Here is an 18,532-nt window from a genome sequence, read left to right as displayed (position 1 = left end):
AAACATGATGAGCTTTTATTTTCTTCAATAATCTTTGATGCCTTATCAAACGCCTTCTGAAAATCTAAAGATAGTATAGCCATTGATACCCACCTTTTGGAACATCTAGCCATATGCCTTTAACTACACAGGTGCTCCTTACTGGATGTTATTGTGTATAGATTTATCCTAAGATAATAATGAATGTCATTAACTTCAATATTATGTTGACAACTAATTTTGGCCCAATGAAAATGGTTCAGGAAATATTAGTTTCTCCAGGTATAGGCATCAATGGCTTCTCTTTCTAAACTGAAAGTATTGACAGTAGAGATCTCCCAGACACCGACAAAATTGATGAACTTGGGGCGGCACGGTGGCACAGTGGTTAGCACTGCAGCCTCACAGCACCAGGGACTCAGGTTCAATTCCAGCCTTGGGTGACTGTCTGTGTGGAGTTTGCACATTCTCCCCATGTCTCCTCCAGGTGCTCCGGTTTCCTCCCACAGTCCAAAGATATGCTGGAAAGGTGGATTGGCCATGCAAAATTGCCCATAGTGTTCAGGAAAGTGTAGATTAGGTAGGTTATAGGCTGGTGGGTCTAGGTGGGATGCTGTGAGGTTTGGTGTGGACCTGTTGGGCTGAAGGGCCTTTTTCCACACTGTAGGGATTCTAACTTGTATGGAAGACAACTACTTGAGATTTATGATTAAAAAAGAAACAGTCCTAGTTAGTTAATGCCTCTTTTCTACAAGTTTTACTATCAGCAAATCTCTGCAGTTGTGGCTTATTGACGCAAGCACTTATTTGGATCATTGTTCATTTTCCAGTGGTGTCTTTAATTGTCTCTATCTGGATTGACCTGGGGGAACATGGGGGAGAGATCCAAAGATGTGCATGAGGCCATTCATAGCGAGTATGCACTGCAGAATATACTCTGTTTAATTAATATGGTAACAATATGATTTAGCTCTGAATTTAATTGCACCTCATGTTCATTTCCCTTTTAAGCTGTCAGGAAGGCATTGAGAAGTGATTTTGGCAAATGATGTTGGAGTAAAGTTAGGCTCTGAAGTCAATACTGCATGTAAGGGAGTGCAAGAATTAGCTGGTGATCCTTTTTGCCCTGTTCAGTCGGGATGGGAATGCACTTGGCCACCCCAACTATCCTCACAAGAATCTTGATGACTGAAAATGTAGAATGGCAAAACTGAATCATTACATGTCACATGATCATCTCGAATTTTGTGGGCTGCAATTTTTTTTGGCATTGTAGATTGTGCCACACCTACTCTGATATACACAAGTAGTTGATTACTTTTGAAGACTTACTTTAAAACTTTTTTTAATTATGCAGCTTGTACCTGACAACATTTTGTGTTTCAGCTGAAATTGCACTGAAACAGGACAGAGTCCACATCAACAAACAATTTAAATAGACTCAGGTTGCAGTCACAGAGCATTCAAACTTAATAAGACAGCTCTAGTGGTGCCATGCCATTCACCCCCTAGAGCTTTATAACATAGTTACTGTTCCACTTAATCTTCAACATAACTTAATCATAATCCACTTCTCGCACAGCCAGGCTCACTCATCATTGAAGTAGAAAATAATACAAGTATTGCATGAGAAGGTATTTGATAATCTTTATTTCTGCAGAGAAGGCAGTCAGCCAGATGCTTGATCTAAAATAGTACCAAATGTTTTAACAAAATTTATCTAATAACATTTATAAAATAAAAAGCAATGTGCTGTGTAAATGATAGCCATCTATTCCTGCAAAAAAATAGAACTCTAGTCTATTATTGGAGATCCTGATAGTTCATTCAGATTACTGGACTTTGATGTAATGCATTTCTCTTTGCTATTCAATTCTGTACTTAACGATGATCTTTTCCAATCTATTATTTATCAATCTAATTCATTCAGTGGTAAAACCTTCAGCTTTCCAGGCTTCTCATTTCACAACCAAGAGGTTGAAACCTGACAAATACGGAGCTGTCAGCCTCACCTTGTTAGTGAAGAAACTCTTCGACACAATGGTTACAAAATCTGGCTCTGTGACACCAACAGGTTTAGTGCTAAGGATACTGATTTAAGTGAAAAATTAACATTCATATTGCTGGGAACAATGTATAACTTTGAAATTAATTTGCATTTTGCATTTTTTATTTTTAAGAAAGAGGAGGCATGATTATTTTTATTTAGTGTGTTCTTATTGGCTTGGTGCTAAAGTGCCTGGAGGCCTCTTTATTTACATGCAGTTTAATGATGTCTTACATCCTTGAAGTGAAGAAATAGGTTTAGCAGTTCAGTGCTTTCAAAAAGAGAGAAAAGAAATAATGCTGTTGACCAGTGACAGGGTCCAGGAGCACAGAGTAATAGAAACTTTAGAGCCATTCCATCTGCATGAGCCAGAGAGCAATTCTGAGATCTAAACTTAGGAAACTCATATTTGCTGTGAAGTGAAACAACAGAGTTTAGTTTGCAGATAACATAGTGTAGAGCTGGATGAACACAGCAGGTCAAGCAGCATCAGAGGAACAGGAAAGCTGACATTTCGGGTCTCGACCCTTCTGCCAGACCTGAAACGTCAGCTTTCCTGCTCCTCTAATGCTGCTTGGTCTGCTGTGTTCATCCAGCTCTACACCTTGTTATCTCAGATTCTGCAGCATCGGCAGTTCCCACTATCTCTGAATCAGAGTTTAGTTTGGAGTTTGTTTTAGATGCCTTAGGGAGAGCTTTCAGTTGAAGAAAAGTATCTTGTGAATGCACAAAATTTCTCTGAAAGGAAACTATTGCAGTGTGCCATCCCGAGCTAGAAAACTTGGTGTGGAGATAGTAGTAACTCCGGAGTTTGTACAAGTTATTTCTTGGATAAAAGAAATAGCATGAATTTGAAATCTTTTGTGGTCTTTGTGCAGAAATCGTCCAATTTTGTCTAATGTAATTAAGTTTATGTTTTCTTTCTTGTTCAATAAACATTTTAATCTTTCTGTTGAATATGTACTGATAGCCTCTTATGAATATGATCAACAACTGCTCTTGATGGTTAAAACTCAGAAATATTGTGGCTTGTAGCCACGTCTCACTGTGGGATCTTAGTTATTCAGTATCAACGTCAGCAAGACACACTCTTGGCATGACTATGCCAAATGCCAAGTTGTTGAGGGTGATACGTGTGTCTTATGTATGTTTGGTTGGAATATGTATTGTTGAGATATCAATCAATATTTAACACTAGTTTGATGCTCCAACTGCCATTCTTGAGCAGCTCCTCTAGTTAATGCCCTCTGTTAAACATATTCATTGGAAGATGCTTCCTTCTTGCACAACATATACACCTGCCAACTCCCCTCTGCCCTCACTGCACCACCCCCTCAGTTATTAAATGGTATCGCCATCAAACCTGAGCTTTATTTGCTTATTGTTCTATTTATTTATTTCTTATTTTCTTATTGCTCTCTTGGCCCTTGCTGCACATATCAAAAAACTGGGTTGATGGAAGTGTTCTGAAATTTCAGTAAATTTGGCAGCAAGAGGTTCTGGATATTATATTCTGAGCCACTGCCAGTTATTGGGCAATGGGGGTTGCTGCTACATGGGAGGCTAAAGTAAATCTGCACCTCATGATGGGGTAGGTTTGTCACAATACTCTTTAAGTGAAAGGACCTACAGGGTTACTAAGTCCAGTGTGATGGAGGAAATCGATTCCTGGACTAACTTGTAACCTATTCCATGTTAGTGACTAGTTAGAGGTTGGACAAAAATGGTATTCATTGTTACAGAGATAAAGAGGAGGACCTAGATGTTAGCAGTCACTCCTTCAAGATCCTAAGCTGTCCTGCCCACAATTCCACATGACATTGTTATAGTGAGTAGTGTTTATGGCACTCCTCAGTATTGTCTCTTTCACACACTTTCAGACCTACATACATTTGCCACCAAATCCCTTTCTCATTATTAATACTGATAGTCCTCAGGTTATGAATGGGTTTTGTTCCTGAGTTCATTGACAAATTGATTTGGAGCATGTTGAGTTGGAACATAATGCAGAACAATATTAAGCACAGGAAATGTTCATATGTCAGATCTTTTAAACTTACACCCCTGTATGGGATTGCATTTGCATTTACAAGCATTCAGAGGTCAGACATTTGTAAGTCAGGAACCGCTTGTCTACAAAAATAGAAACTGCTAGAAAGACTCAGCAAGTCTAGCAGAATCTATGGAGAGAAATCAGAGTTAAAGGTCCAGTGACTCTTCTTCAGAATGCCTTATATACGTTTTTGTATATAATTGAATTTACACATGAAATGTAAGAGACATCATAAATTCATATGACTTGGAGGTTTCATTCTCCTCCCAGAGTATGTTCTCTCAGGACCTGAAAAGTTGACAATTTGCTGAATGGAAGACTAATGATCTCCCTTACAATCTGAATTCAGTAGATCAATTTAAACTGGTGAACACTTAGCTTCTTAAATTTCTATCATGAAGACATCTTACCTGCGGAAAATAAAGCAATCTCTCCTTTGCAGTACCTTAATTGTCAGTCTTTCCTTCTCAGTAATGGTTTCCATGGAATTGGATGCCCCATACCTCCAATCTGTGAAAGCCAGTTTTTAATATCAATTTGCCTGTAGATTGGTGTTGAATTCTGTAGAGACTTCACTTCACCTGATTGAATGACTTGGACAGTCTAATTTCCCCTCAACAATTGCATTATTGGTGAAAACAATATGTTTCCTTCCTCAGATCTGTTATTTGAGAATTATTTCCTGCGTGTACTCACCACAGGTAAAATACTCACCACTGCTGCTACGAACTCTGTCACTGTTGCTAAGCTTTATTGCTGGTGTGATAAGGCAGTTAAATAATCTACTAGATTGTGTCTCACCTCAGTATCTAATATCAGAATTGAAGCTATCATAGATATTTGCTCATTAAGCTGTGTTGCACTTGTGTTGTATCATTTATACATTTTGTAAGTTACCTCAAGTGGAGTTTAAGAATAAACCGTGCTTATTCTTACAATCTGAATTGTCCTAAATGTTAATAAGAGTGGTAAATGAAACCTAAAGTTCACACAAAGTGAGTGAGCAATACGAAACCAAGCAAACAGCCTGTTCCAATCCACAAACTGGGTGCCTGTCCCTGTTGAAGCGTAGTAGTATACTGGATTACAGATGTGCCATAATAGCGCATTAAGGCTGGTACATGTCAGATACCAAGGTTCACGGGTGTGAGATGTGTATGGTCACACACCATGCTATATTCCCTAGGATGTTGGTGCTGGGTGTCTAAGATAGAGGTCCAGCGAAGAAAGTTGGAGGCTAGAGTCACCAGTTAACAGCTCTGACTTTCACTTGTATTTTCTTAGTCAAGTTTCTAACTGGCAGGTAGCAGAACGGGAAACTGAATATTATGAGGCATAATTAGCTAATGATGAGAATGTTAATGAGTGATCAATGCAAATTGGCTTCGCCAAGGCCAGCAAGAATATTGTCTCAATGTCTGCTTGGTTGAAAAATTAGACTTTATGCTTCTTATGTCAAGAAGGACATATCACCTAAATTTCCCAAATTTCTCTCTGTGGCCCACATCATTCGGAGACAGGGAAGGTTTAGCCTAGTGTTGTTGCATTGTTGTCAGCTACAAATAATGTTTTCTTAATAATGATTTATCACCTGATAATATAATGACACTTTCCCCAGTGTCTATCTTGAAATTTGTGAGATGGCTGTTGATACAAATATCAGCTGGCTAAAAACCTGGATCTGGGCACTTATTTTCCTTCTGAGTAGTTAATGTTTTCTTCAACTGCAGATATTCTAACTCAAGCACCTCTTTGTGAGGTAGCTATTTGACTTCTTGCATCTCTATGACTGAATCCTTCAGTATTTTTTCTGAATGTGATCAACTGTATGATCAATAAAAAAATCATATTACCTAGCTGGGCACTGTCTGTGCTTGTGAGGTTCCCTGCTCTACTGTGATAATATGTTTCCAATGCCTGGTGACTGTCCTACTTGCTCTATTGGTTTCTCATGTATGTCATTTGTTGTTTTGTACCTTAACAAAAGAATGAAATGTTTTTCTGTGCCAGTTTAATCTTCTCCTCTTACAATTAATCAGTGCTGTTTTCAGACTTCTGCTTCACTCACCTTCTCAGTGACTTTCTCTAGAGACAGGTTGTCTTTTGATGGTAGCAAATGACAAATATTCATCATTAATTCTATCCCTTATGAATTCTGATTTGAAATTACCAGTCATATTTCTTGCCTACCTTAAAAAAAAATTAATGCAATCATTTATAGATCTCCATGGATGCTTAGCTCTTCCATTAAGTCTTGGTCTTTCAGGAATTTTCTTCATTGTGAGATTAAAGTAATTGTCAAAAACTTGAGTGTTACTTCAAAATATCTGTTGCTTTTTTTTCTATTCATTTGTGGATTGTGGGTGTCACTAGCTGTGCCAGCATTTATTGCCCACTCCTAGTTGCCCTTGAGAAGGCGACCGTGAGCTGCCTTCTTAAACCACTGCAGTCCTCCTGCTGCCAGTTTACCCACAATTCCAATGGTTTACTTCTTAGCATGTTATAGCTTCAGCAGTTACATTCCCAAATTGATATAAATGTTGTTTACACACAAAATACTGTTTGTTTCAGATTTCCAGCATTTTGCTTTCATATAAGAAGGTCTACTTAACTCTTTGACTTCTGATTCAGAATCTAATTCAAGAGCTATTCTATATCTTAAAATTTGTTCTCTTTAAGATGTCTGGCTCTGGATTCTATTTGGCCCAACTCTGTAATTAAATTTTCCTGATAATGTTATTTCTGATGTTCGGGTTTCCCAATGTGATTATCCATTTTCCTCATTTAAAGGCTTTAATTTTGCTGTAATTACATTTTGCCTGCTTTGTGCTGCTGTACCACAGGGTTTTAAGTGTTTTGTGAGGGATTCCTGAAAACTTGCAGCGAAAATGGATGATTCTTGATTTTCACTGCACAAAATCTACAGTCCGTAGCCTTAATAAATTAAACTTTAATCACTGCTTTATTAAATGATACCCACTATCCATAGCTTTGGAGATAAATCTTGCATCTCTAACAGTATTTCACTGGATGATTCCCACTCCTTGTGGTTTACACAAATTCTTTTCCATCTTAATTGTGGTTTTAATGAAGGGTCTCCTGCCATGTCTTAAGAAAGTCTCTTAAATTTCATTTTCAATTAGACAAGGCTTCGAACTTTAAAGAGCTTGACTCTTTAATTCTAGCTTTGCAACATACCTGGGTCTGCCACCTCCATTTAAAATTGCATTTCTTGTCCTTCATTTTCCTTGCGAGAGCCATGCCTCACAGTATCTGCAATAGTTGGCAGAGATTTTCAAGCTGAGCTGTAAGTACTTTCCTTACTTGTTGCTCTCCTAACCTGTAAAACTGTATTTTTGTAAACATTTTCCGTTGTCTAGCTGGGATTTTACTTTTCCTCACGGACGCTCTCTTGTCTGGCTACACCCCAATTCAGGACTGTTCCTACATATCATGTCACATGGTGCAGTCTGTATCTGCTTTCAAACAAATAATTCTCCTCCTCCCCCAATCCTCCTATGGTGGTGCATCTCTTAAAGGTCTGAAATGCTTGGACCATTGACTGGAAGGTTTCCAGCCTCCAGAATGAAGGTTGCTTCTGTTTAGGCTGTTAAATGTTGAGCTCGTTCCTGCTGATGACAGTCTGCATGAGCAATAACTTGAAGCTGAGTCCAAAGCTGCTGAACAATGTTCATATTCCTGCAGCTGCCAGCACTGGCTGCCAAACAGCATCTGCATCTCACCATGCAGTCAGTTGCTGCCAACGTCCTCTTCAAGCCTAGTGCCCCTCAGGGTTTGCTTGGTCTAGTGTGGCAGAGAAAAGCCACTTCCTGGTCTAACTACAAGGGACTCTTGTATTGAACAAGAAGTGGTCTGTTGTATTTAGCGACTAGTTACAGGTTATACTGAAATGATGGATGTAGTTAAAAAGACGACTCTTTGGACTCATTCCTTCAAGATCCTAACCTGTTCTGCCCACATTTTCACATGACATCATCACAGTTAGTCATAATTGTGGCACACCTCATTATTAACCCTTTCAGATCCATACCCAAGTTATTCAGCATCCAGACTTGGAAGTATATCACTGTTCCTTCAGTGTTGCGGGGTCAAAATCCTGTAAATCCCATTCTAACAGCATTGTGGGACACCAAACGGATAACAGCAGTTCCAAGATGGCATCTAGCAGGGCTTGGTGAATGAAAGCGGGTATTGGCGGGGTGGTGATAGGGGCCTGGCGCTGGATTCATGGTGGCAGCACTGAGTTGGCCACAGTAGCAGCGATGGTGTTGTTGAAGTGCCCAGTGCAGGATGCATGGCGGTGACAGGTAGCCCCAGACCCATGGCAAGTTGGAGGAGCCCACAGAGTGTTGGAGGAGGCAACGACTATTGTGAGCTGTAGCAAGAAGGAAATAAAAAGGTGAACTCTTCTGTTCTATTTTTTGGATTTATATTCTGTGTCTTGCTTTATTTTCTGAGTTTCAAGATGGCGCCAGACAGTGGCAACAGAAAACAATACTTTTCACTGTATTTGTAATACACATTACAATGAATAAATCTAACCTAATCCAGTTCAAGAATGAAGCTCACTTCCAACTTCTCAAGAGCAACTAAGGATGTGCAATTAATGTTGGCCCAGCCAGTAACACCCACATTCTGTGAGCAAATTCTTAAAAAATATGTACACAACAACAGCTGCCCCCTTTGGAAGGTAATGGAGAAGAGGTGGAAATGAAAGGAAGTTCCCCACAAAGGAAGGAGAAGCCTCTCAGTAAGAGGTTTTATTCACCTCGCGTCTTCATGGTCAGCCACTGGTAGTGTATTCAGCAGCTTTACATCACCGAGTAGGTGGTCTCTGAACTGTTCCACCTCCAGGAACCAGAAACACATCCTCAGAGCAGAGCAAGGGCACTGCTGCCAATGTGCACCAAGGTGACCTGGTTCTGATCTTTCTTTGTCGAAGGTTCCTTCCAAGCTGGAACAGGTGACAGAGCAAATCACTCGGTTTTCTCTGTAATGCCTCTGCCAAAGAAGTCAGTGGAGCCCCAAGGTGGACTTCATTGCCTTCTTTCTAAACAGGAAGTATCAGGTTAGCCACCTTCCTATGGTGTAGAAGCTACCAACTGCACAGACATGGCTTTGGGGGTACCTCCTCGCAATGGAAGGATGTACTGCAACCTCAAAGGATATCATTACATTCAACGTACAACTGTTGTGTATATTCAGCCTTTAGACGGTGTGACTGGGAATTCCTAATAGGAAACAAGGAATTTTGACCAAGTATTTTGTACCCATCTTCACAGTACAGAACGTATCTTGAGAACAAAAGGAAATCAAGAGGAAAATAAGACAGAAGAACTTTAAGCAGTCAAAATATTTAGAGAAAATGCAATGGGAGCACAAATGGCTGAGAAGTCCTCTGGGCTTGCTGGTTTACACCTTAACATAAAGTGGCTGAAGAGATAATGTATGCATTGGTTTTAATTATCTAAAATTCCCTCAATTCTGAAAAGATCTGAGCAGATGGCAAAGCTACAAATGTAACTGAGGAAAAGAAGTATCAGAAAGCAGGAAACTATTGGTTATTTAACCTAACAGCTGTCATTGAGAAAACACTAGGATCCATTATTAAGAAGGCAACAGCAGGACAATTAGAAATTCATAATCAAATCAGATATAGTCAACAGGGTGTTGAGAAAGGAAAATCATGTTTGACAATTTGAGTTTTTGAGGATGTGACAAGGTAGGTGGATAAAGAGGAACTAGTAGTTGTAGTGTATTTGAATTTCCAAAAGGTATTCAATAAGGTTCCATGTAAAAGATTAGAAGATAGGAGCTTGTGGTGTTTGAAATGATATATTACCAGGACCATGGTAGATGCCAACTTCCTGGCTATATGTTCCCTGGAACTTCTGAATAACAAGGATATCCAAAATGTGGAGGTGCCAGTGTCGGACTGGGATGGCCAAATTCAGATGTCACATGACACCAGGTGAGAGTCCAGCAGGTTTATTTTTGAAATCATAAACCTCAGAGTGCAGCCCCTTTGTCAGGTGCAGTGAGAGAGAAGAGTACACAGTCACAGAGTTTATACGCAGAGAGAGCAAGGGCTGAGAGATCAAAAGACCATACAACTATTGTGAGTGGTGTGTCAGATAATTAGTCTCTGCAGATGAGCAAGAATGTTAGACAGTGAGTAATATGTCAACAGCTGAATAACCAGCGAAGGGATGACCTGTAATTGGATTAAATGAGGCAAAGAGATAATTACAAAAAAATTCAAAATAAAGTGGTGCTAGAGACAACCTGAATGACTGGAATAGCATGACAGACATAAGAGTTGCATGCTGAGGGTCTAACCAAGGTAATGAGTAATTCAAAACTGTACAAACTAGTGGAGGCAGAGAGTTCGTAACAATTTATCAAGGTGATGGTATCAAAACAGGGCAGTAAGAAAGATGTTACAGTTACAGAACAGTGTGTTGAGGTCACGTGTAGCACTGATCATTGACTTCAGGAAGCAGAGTGGGGCACGCATCCCAATCTACATCAGTGGTGCAGAGGTGGAGGTCAATATTAGAGTTTGGCTCGCTCCCGTGCTTGTTGCTCTCCAGTGACTCCATCAACAATAAGCATGGGAGAAACAGCCTTGAGGATCAGCCAGTAGCTCAAAAGTGGCAATGAGGAAGTTGCTGTGGCGAGAGAGAAGAGCCAACAATCTTTTAACTGGCATAGACATTTGCAGGGTGCAGAATGGTTAGGTAAATGTTTCAAAGAAGAAGGTAGCTGCAAATCAGAGAGAGTGATGGACAGAAAACGGTTGAGGGAAAAGGGAGGCTACAAAGGGGATGAAGAGCAGAGGAGACTGCAAGGAAGCTGAGCAGAGACGGAGACTGAATGGGAGCAGAGAAATGCTACAAAGAAGAGAGGACAGTTTTAGACCTGTAAATGGAAGAACACTCTGCTAAGTAGAAGCCAAGTTTGAAAAGTTTGAAATTATTGAGGTAACGGAGTACTGACAAATCATTGTAGGTTATCAGGAGAGAGCGAAAGTATGGCATTGAAATAAAGAATCAGCCATGATCATTGTTCAATGGCAGACCCAATGACTTTCCCTAATCCTGTTTTGTATGTTTCTATCAATGTGGAATTTCTCCCTTAAGGATGCATATGTTCAGGAGCTAACATATGGGAAAAGTTAGATGAATGTTGTGGTAGTAAATGATGTGCTAATTGTTTGATTACAACCTGAGGCTGAAACCCGAGGTGCAATAGGAATGCTAGCATTTGCCTAATCAAAATACAGCATCATTTTGAATGAGCAATGGAATACATTTGTTGTGATCTCAGGTCTGTAAAGGATGATGATTTTTGTGTGTAAAACTTTGTGTCAGTTAATTTGGGAAAAGAAACTCTTGCTTACTTATACCGTATGTGGTCGTTTGCCAATCTTAATACTGTGATGTCTGGGAAATCAATGTTTTCCTTGTGTGTTGTGGCTATAAAATTAATGGGAGGCTGATAATTATGCAGGGTTTTGATTAATTATTTTAATTCTGTTTGTATGTGAGTCCAAATTCCCCATATGTCAACACAAATACAGAAGGTATCGCTACAACATGGCTACATCAACTAATAAAAAAGACACCAGTGAGATTGAAACAGGGAGCCGTTGAAAACCAAGGCGTATCTCTAAAAATTAAAAAAAAAGTAGCCCTGGAGAAATCTCATGCAAAGCTTTTAGAGAAAGGAAAATATTTAGTGCCCTGATTGAAACTCAAGGAAGTAAAGCGGTTTTGAGAGGCTCAAGAATAGTTACGGACACAAATCAGAGAGCTGTTGTGACAAATTGTTATTTTTCAGACTGGAGAGAACTAAACAGGAAAGTCACCTGTAGGTCAGTATTTGGAATGCAATCCTGTTTGATATTTATTAATGCCCTTGATTTGGCATGATCACAAAATTCACAGAGGACATGAAACTTGGAAGTGCAGTAAACAGCAAGGAGGGCTGTAACAGCTTTCAGAAGGAGATAGAGAGATGAAATGTAGTGCAGAGAAGTTTGTGGCACTTCATGTCAGTATAATGATGAAAGGCAATATAAATTAAATTGCACACATTTAAAAATGATATAGGATCAGGGAGACCTGTGGGCAAACGTGTACAAATCTTTAAATGTGACAAGGCAAGTTGAGAAGTCCGCTTAAAGCAAATGAGATACTTGACCTTTAAAATAGAGGCATTGCAAAACAAAGGAAGTCTGCTAAAGCTTTTACAAAGCTCTGGATCAATTTAATTGCAGGTACCTTATTCTGGGTAAGCAATAGCCTCATGGTATTTTTACTGGACTGTTAATCCAAAGGCCCAGGTAATGTTCTAAGGTCCTGGATTCGTTCATGGCAGATGGTGGAATTTGAATTCTATGCAAATCTAGAATTAAGAGTCCAGTAATAACGACTGTTGGATAAATTACTTGGTCTGGTCTACATGTGATCCCAGATTCACAGCAATGTGGTTGACTCTTAAATCCTCTGGGCAATTAGGGACGGGCAGCAATTGATGAGAGTACAGAAGAGATTAACTAGGATGGTATGAAGGTGAGGCAGCTCAGAAACATGGAGAGGCTGGAAAAGTTGACTATTGTCGATGGATTACTTTTGCACTGCATCATTCTGAGATTTGCTGTCAAATAAATTTAGACACATATGCCAAAACTAAGCACTTTTCATTTCTCAATCATCTATTTTTTCTTGTCTCCCAAAGTTGCAAAATAAGAACAGGAGAAAACACATGGATAACTTATCATTAGGGTTACATCAAACCCTGCAGAGTTTGGGATTGAGGAATGTATAAGGGAAACCTGGCAGTGATTGACTCCAGGATAATCTCTCCCTTTCACTTGTAAACCAGAAGCCCACACAGGACTTTGGCATAGGCCTAGTGTTGGAAACTTAGGTCTGAGTTGCAATATGTTGCAGGCTCCCAGGAGCACTTATAACTGGCAGCACCGAAGGAAGACTTTTCACTGAATTGACTCTTAAATGAAGAACTGTTATCCAGTAGAGAAAATTTTGCTGTCTCGTCCTATTCTCTGCACTAACACATTCCTCATTCTAGAAATAGATGTCCCAAATATAGCAATAACTGTTGATAATCACAAATGCTTCCTTTATTTAACTAAATTAAAGTGCTATTTGCGGCTTTTGATGAAAAGGCGCTGTATTTATTTGGTGATCGATGATACATTTCAACCCAAACTAAATCACATGGGCAAAAGTCAGAACCAACAGTTCGATATTGTAGAAGTAGAAAATAGCTCCATGAGCCAAAGAATGCTTTACTGCTTCCCAATGTCACTGTGATCTTTCTAAGTCTACTAATTATCTTCAAGTTTGTTTTATTTCAACTGTTTTGATCAATTGCATACAACAAAACTGTTGTGTAAACGATAACCGTTTGTGTAGCCGGTTAGAATCAGGGTAGAGATTACATTTAAAGGTGATCTAGAATAAGCATTTTGCAAACCTTTTTTTTGATTTGAAGGCTTACTGATTTACATATGTGTGGTAAGTGATGTCACTGACAAGACTAGTGGATAGTCAGAGGCTTTTTCCCAGGGCAGAAATGACTATTACAAGGGGGCATAATTTTAAGGTGATTGGAGGAAGGTATAGGGGAGATGTCAGAGGTAGGTTCTTCACACAGAGAGTGGTATGCGTGTGGAATGCGCTGCTGGCAGTGGTAGTGGAGTCAGATGCTTTAGAGACTTTTAAGCAACTCTTGGATAGTAAAATGTAGGATATGCAGGGTAGATTGATCTTAGTAAGATAATAGGTCAGCACAACATCGTTCGTTGAAGGGCCTGTACTGTGCTGTACTGTTCTATGTTCTATGTTTGTGTTGTGATAGGTAAAATGAGAATGAGCGTAGGAGGGGAGTTTCAGGACTTTGACCCAGTGATGGTGCTGATGCAATGGTGATACAATATTTCCAGATCGCAACAAGGTGTGACTGGAAGGGAAATGTGCTGCTTGTGGTGTTCCCTTCACCTGTTACCCTTACACTTCTGGGCGAAGGAGATTGCACATTTAAATGATCCTGTCAAAGAAGCCTTGGCCAGCTCTTGCACACTATAGATGGTGCACACTGCTGCCAATGGATACTGATGGTAGATGCAGTGACTGTTTCAGATGGTGGATGGGGTCTGAACTTTGTCAAGTGTTGTTAGAGCTGCACTCAGCCAAGCAATTTGGAAATATTCCATCACACTCCTGTGTTGTGTCTTGTAGACATCACAAAAGGTTTTGGGGAGTTGCTGCATAATTAATAATGTATCTTAATATGAGCTGTATAAACATTGCAGTGTGATTTCAGAATAAATGTGTAATCCACACAAAACAATATAGAAATAATTTACTGTCTATCTGCTTTTAAAATGACATCTTGTATATGTTTCTACAGGTTGCATTTTCACATGGAAGTACATCAAATGACACTGAAGATGTGAAATTCAGAGGATCAAAAAGCACACAAAAGCATGTCTTAATAAAAAGCAACAAGATATCGCCCCTAAGCCAATGGATGATGCAAACTCTGCCAAGTACAGGGAATTCGACACTACTGGGATTTCAATACTCCTCACCAGTCTCTTACACCAAACAGGATCTTTGGGATTGGTTGGGAAATGTATCAGATCAACATGAAGACCCCCAGTCTAGAGTGAAGAGACGTCCAATTGTTAAAACGGGAAAATTTAAGAAAATGTTTGGATGGGGTGATTTTTATTCAAACATCAAAACCGTGAAATTAAACCTCCTCATCACTGGAAAAATTGTAGACCATGGAAATGGTACGTTTAGTGTGTACTTCCGCCACAATTCCACTGGCCAGGGAAATATATCAGTCAGCCTTGTGCCACCTACAAAAGCGGTCGAATTTGACCTGGCTCAACAAACAATAATTGACGCCAAAGATTCAAAAATATTTAACTGCCGTGTCGAATATGAAAAAATTGACAGAGCGAAAAAGACTGCTCTATGTAATTATGACCCATCCAAGACTTGTTACCAGGAACAGACACAAAGCCATGTCTCCTGGATCTGTTCCAAACCCTTTAAAGTTATATGTATCTACATTTCATTTTACAGCACAGACTATAGACTGGTGCAGAAGGTGTGTCCTGATTATAATTACCACAGTGACACACCTTACTTTCCATCTGGATGAAGCAGAGGGGTGCTGGGGAAATGTATTTTTTTTAACAATATGTGGATTTGGAGTGATTAGCAGGTTGACTCACACACTAAAGGTTTTGGTGATAACAATTTAGTGAAGTTTGTTAAAAGTGTTCTGTGCCTGTTATTACAGCATTCTACAGCTCTACAAGTGGAAGTACTGATGTCTAAAAAAAACCAACACAAAATTATTCACAAAAACTAATGCATAGTATCAACTTTCATGGGACACTTCAACAGACGGTGTCTGTTCCTTTACCATTGGCAATAAATATTCATGGATAGAAGAGAGAAATTCAGATGCATGTTGGAAATAGCCTTTGATTAATTTCCAGGTGACAAAAAAGCAAAATATTTGACCAATCATTGCCTAATTATCATCTAAAATCTTATTTAATGATTTAATATCGAAACTTTTGAATAATTTTACAAGATGGCAAAGTATGTTAGATCAATAGAAAAATGAATGAATAATTGAATAACTGTCTCCTCCATTAACTGAGGACAGTGGTAAATTGTAGATATTTTGTAAAATGCCCACGTCTCAACAATTTTCGCTCAACATGTCTTGTTTAACAACCTCTGCTTTTCCCAGTCACTGGTGTGCCTGTTACCTTCATAGCATCAGTTTTATAGGTCAAGTGGAATTAATATTACATTATTTATCATGGCATCTGGATAACAGTGATTGAAAAAGGGAGGATGCCAAAGTAGGCAAGCTCATTGAGTGTTTGTTTTCTTTTCTCTTTGTCAAATTGTAATATTCCTCATGATGTTAATTTTTTGCACTACATGGATAGCATTAGTATTTGAGCATATTTGCCACTAAACCACTTTAGTGACCAGATGATGTCTCTGACCAAAAGAGTTATGCTGTCCTTTTGCTACGTTATTAACTATCGGCTTCTAGTTTACCTCTGTTAAGATAGACATTGGAGGAGAGACAGATGTTGTTGTAACTTTAGTATCTCTTCAAGAAATTAATTAATGCATGTAGATGAGAATAAGGTTGTGGTGAATGGAGCGGTCACCTGCTGTGCCAGTAATAACCATAAGAAAGTCTTGGAGGTCTGGAAAGGATGTGAGTATAAATAACAGCACAAGTATTTTAACTATTATACATAATGCCATTGTTTGCACTGAGAAATGTTCTCTTCCACACTGTGTATGTAAACTGGTATGTCTCTGTGGTGTGTCTGTGTTCATTCCCACTATTCTCTCAGTTCATCAAAAACAGGATAATCTGAGGAGACAAATGGTTAACGAACTTTATTTGTCAGTCGAAAGATGAAAACTATTTTGAGCAAATCTTTCCACCATTTTTATCTCATTTTTATCTCCAGACAGCCAAATTTGTGTAACATATTCAATGTTAGCTGGTAGAATTAGTAAACTGTACTATATATGAGAATATTTCGTAAGGCAATGTTTTCTGAGCAAACAATATTTGTAACTTTTAGAAGAAAAACCACCAAGCCTAAGAACGTACTTACTGGTTGAATAATTGCACTTAGGCCATCCATCCATCATCTCATGATGGTTAACTACAGTGTGATTACCTTCTTGACGAAATTCACAACCACCGAAACCTTGGGCATTAACAGTACTCCATCAATGACTATGTTGCTTCTCTCTGGATAGTTCCATCCTCATCAGTAGTTGAGGTGAAAGTTATTAACTCACTTTGAAGTTGGTTGAATAGATTAATCCTAACTTGTGGATGATGTTGAATTAATTAAACACCAAATAGCAGCCCTTCTTGCCATGTTAGAATGATGCAATGGCCTGCTTCCTGCTTTTAGCATCAACACACCGGCATAATTGCAAATGGATAGACTTAATATTTATTAGTTCTCTGAGATTGAAAACATTCAGCACTGACAAGAATTTGCACCTTCCTTTCTCTATTGGACGAGTTGAACTAATTCTTGTCTGGGTCATGATGTGACGCGGGAGAAGGCAACAATGCCACGAGAAGATGCACTCCCTCCACCAATAAGAGAACAGCATTAATGTAACTGGAGAGAAGTTTGCAAGAATTACCAACCTGATTTAACAGTTAAAAAAGCGCAAGAACTGTGAGATTGAAAATAATTAAAGTTTCTCTTTCAAGCTGTATAACTCAGTACATTCATCAGAAATCTGCCCTTCAACATATCCTCTATCCTCACTAGCAGGATTAGCGGTGGTGGATCACATTAATCTATCATACTTACATTGATGACATGCATCATCAATCAATAAAATATTAACCTAGGTGTGACTAATCAAATAATGAAGCAATATGTCTGATCGAAGTCTGTAATAATCAATCTTTCAAATCCACGACATTTTATTTGGCCACCAATGACAGCTATTAAAGAAGTGTGGTCACCATAGAAACATGATATGATGATCTTATTAAAAATCAAAAGAACTGCGGATGCTGTAAATCAGGAACAAAAACAAAGTTGCTGGAAAAGTTCAGCAGGTCTGGCAGCATCTGTGAAGGAGAAAAAAACATTCCGAGGAAGGGTCACTGGACCTGAAACATTAACCGTGTTTTTTCCTCCACAGATACTGCCAGACCTGCTGAGCTTTTCCAGCAATGATGATCTTATTCACGTCATAAAATTGCAGTTACTTGAAGTGTACTACAACTATGACTGTTAATAAGTGATCTTTATGCTGTTCAAAAAAATGCACAGCTATAAACCTTCACCTGCAGCAATGATACACGCATAAAGCTGGAGAAATAGACAAGCAAACCTAAAGTTTATTGAATAGGTCTCACAACATGACCAAAGTAAGTATTTTAGGGTTTTTTTTACAGTGTTACTGAGCCACAAGTGCTACAACTGATCAGATTCAAGTCAAAAGTGAAACTAGGGTAGTTTTCCAAGTCCCCTAGGTTAGGTGACATGCCTAATCACCCGCAGTGATTCATTACTAATGCATCAGAAAGCAGGCAACTCAGGCGAGGGAGAAAAGATCAAGTTTACGTTATGTAACTTTTTTGACATTCTCAGAACGTCCCAAATTGCCTCAAGAGCCAGTAAATGATCTTTTAGATATTTTTAGAGATGTTATTATACACCTCTAGAACAGGTAGGACCTGAACACAGGCCCCCGGGCCAGGGGTAAGAATATTATCCTGGCACAACAAATTACTTTTTAACTTGTAGGGTGAAACCTAATGCAGATGGGATTGTCATCAGCCTGAGCCTGCTTTGTCCCTTC

The 18,532-nt window shown here is 39.1% G+C and overlaps 1 protein-coding gene across 2 annotated transcripts in view; it reads left to right on the top strand.

Annotated features, from left to right (window-relative positions):
* Positions 1-15,403, top strand: part of LOC125466354 (neurexophilin-1-like) — a 73,849-nt gene extending 58,446 nt beyond the window's left edge. For both annotated transcript variants that reach the window (XM_048560749.2, XM_048560748.1), the window contains exon 2: positions 14,541-15,403. In XM_048560749.2, coding sequence (XP_048416706.1) covers positions 14,541-15,305 — 765 coding nt within the window. In that variant the 3' untranslated portion in view covers positions 15,306-15,403. The remainder of the gene's footprint in view (positions 1-14,540) is intronic.
* The last annotated feature ends 3,129 nt before the right edge of the window (positions 15,404-18,532 follow it).

Source organism: Stegostoma tigrinum, chromosome 31 (assembly GCF_030684315.1).
Source record: "Stegostoma tigrinum isolate sSteTig4 chromosome 31, sSteTig4.hap1, whole genome shotgun sequence".
NCBI lineage: Eukaryota > Metazoa > Chordata > Chondrichthyes > Orectolobiformes > Stegostomatidae > Stegostoma > Stegostoma tigrinum.
Note: the sequence above shows the minus strand (reverse complement) of the source record. Positions and strands in the feature narration are given on the sequence as shown.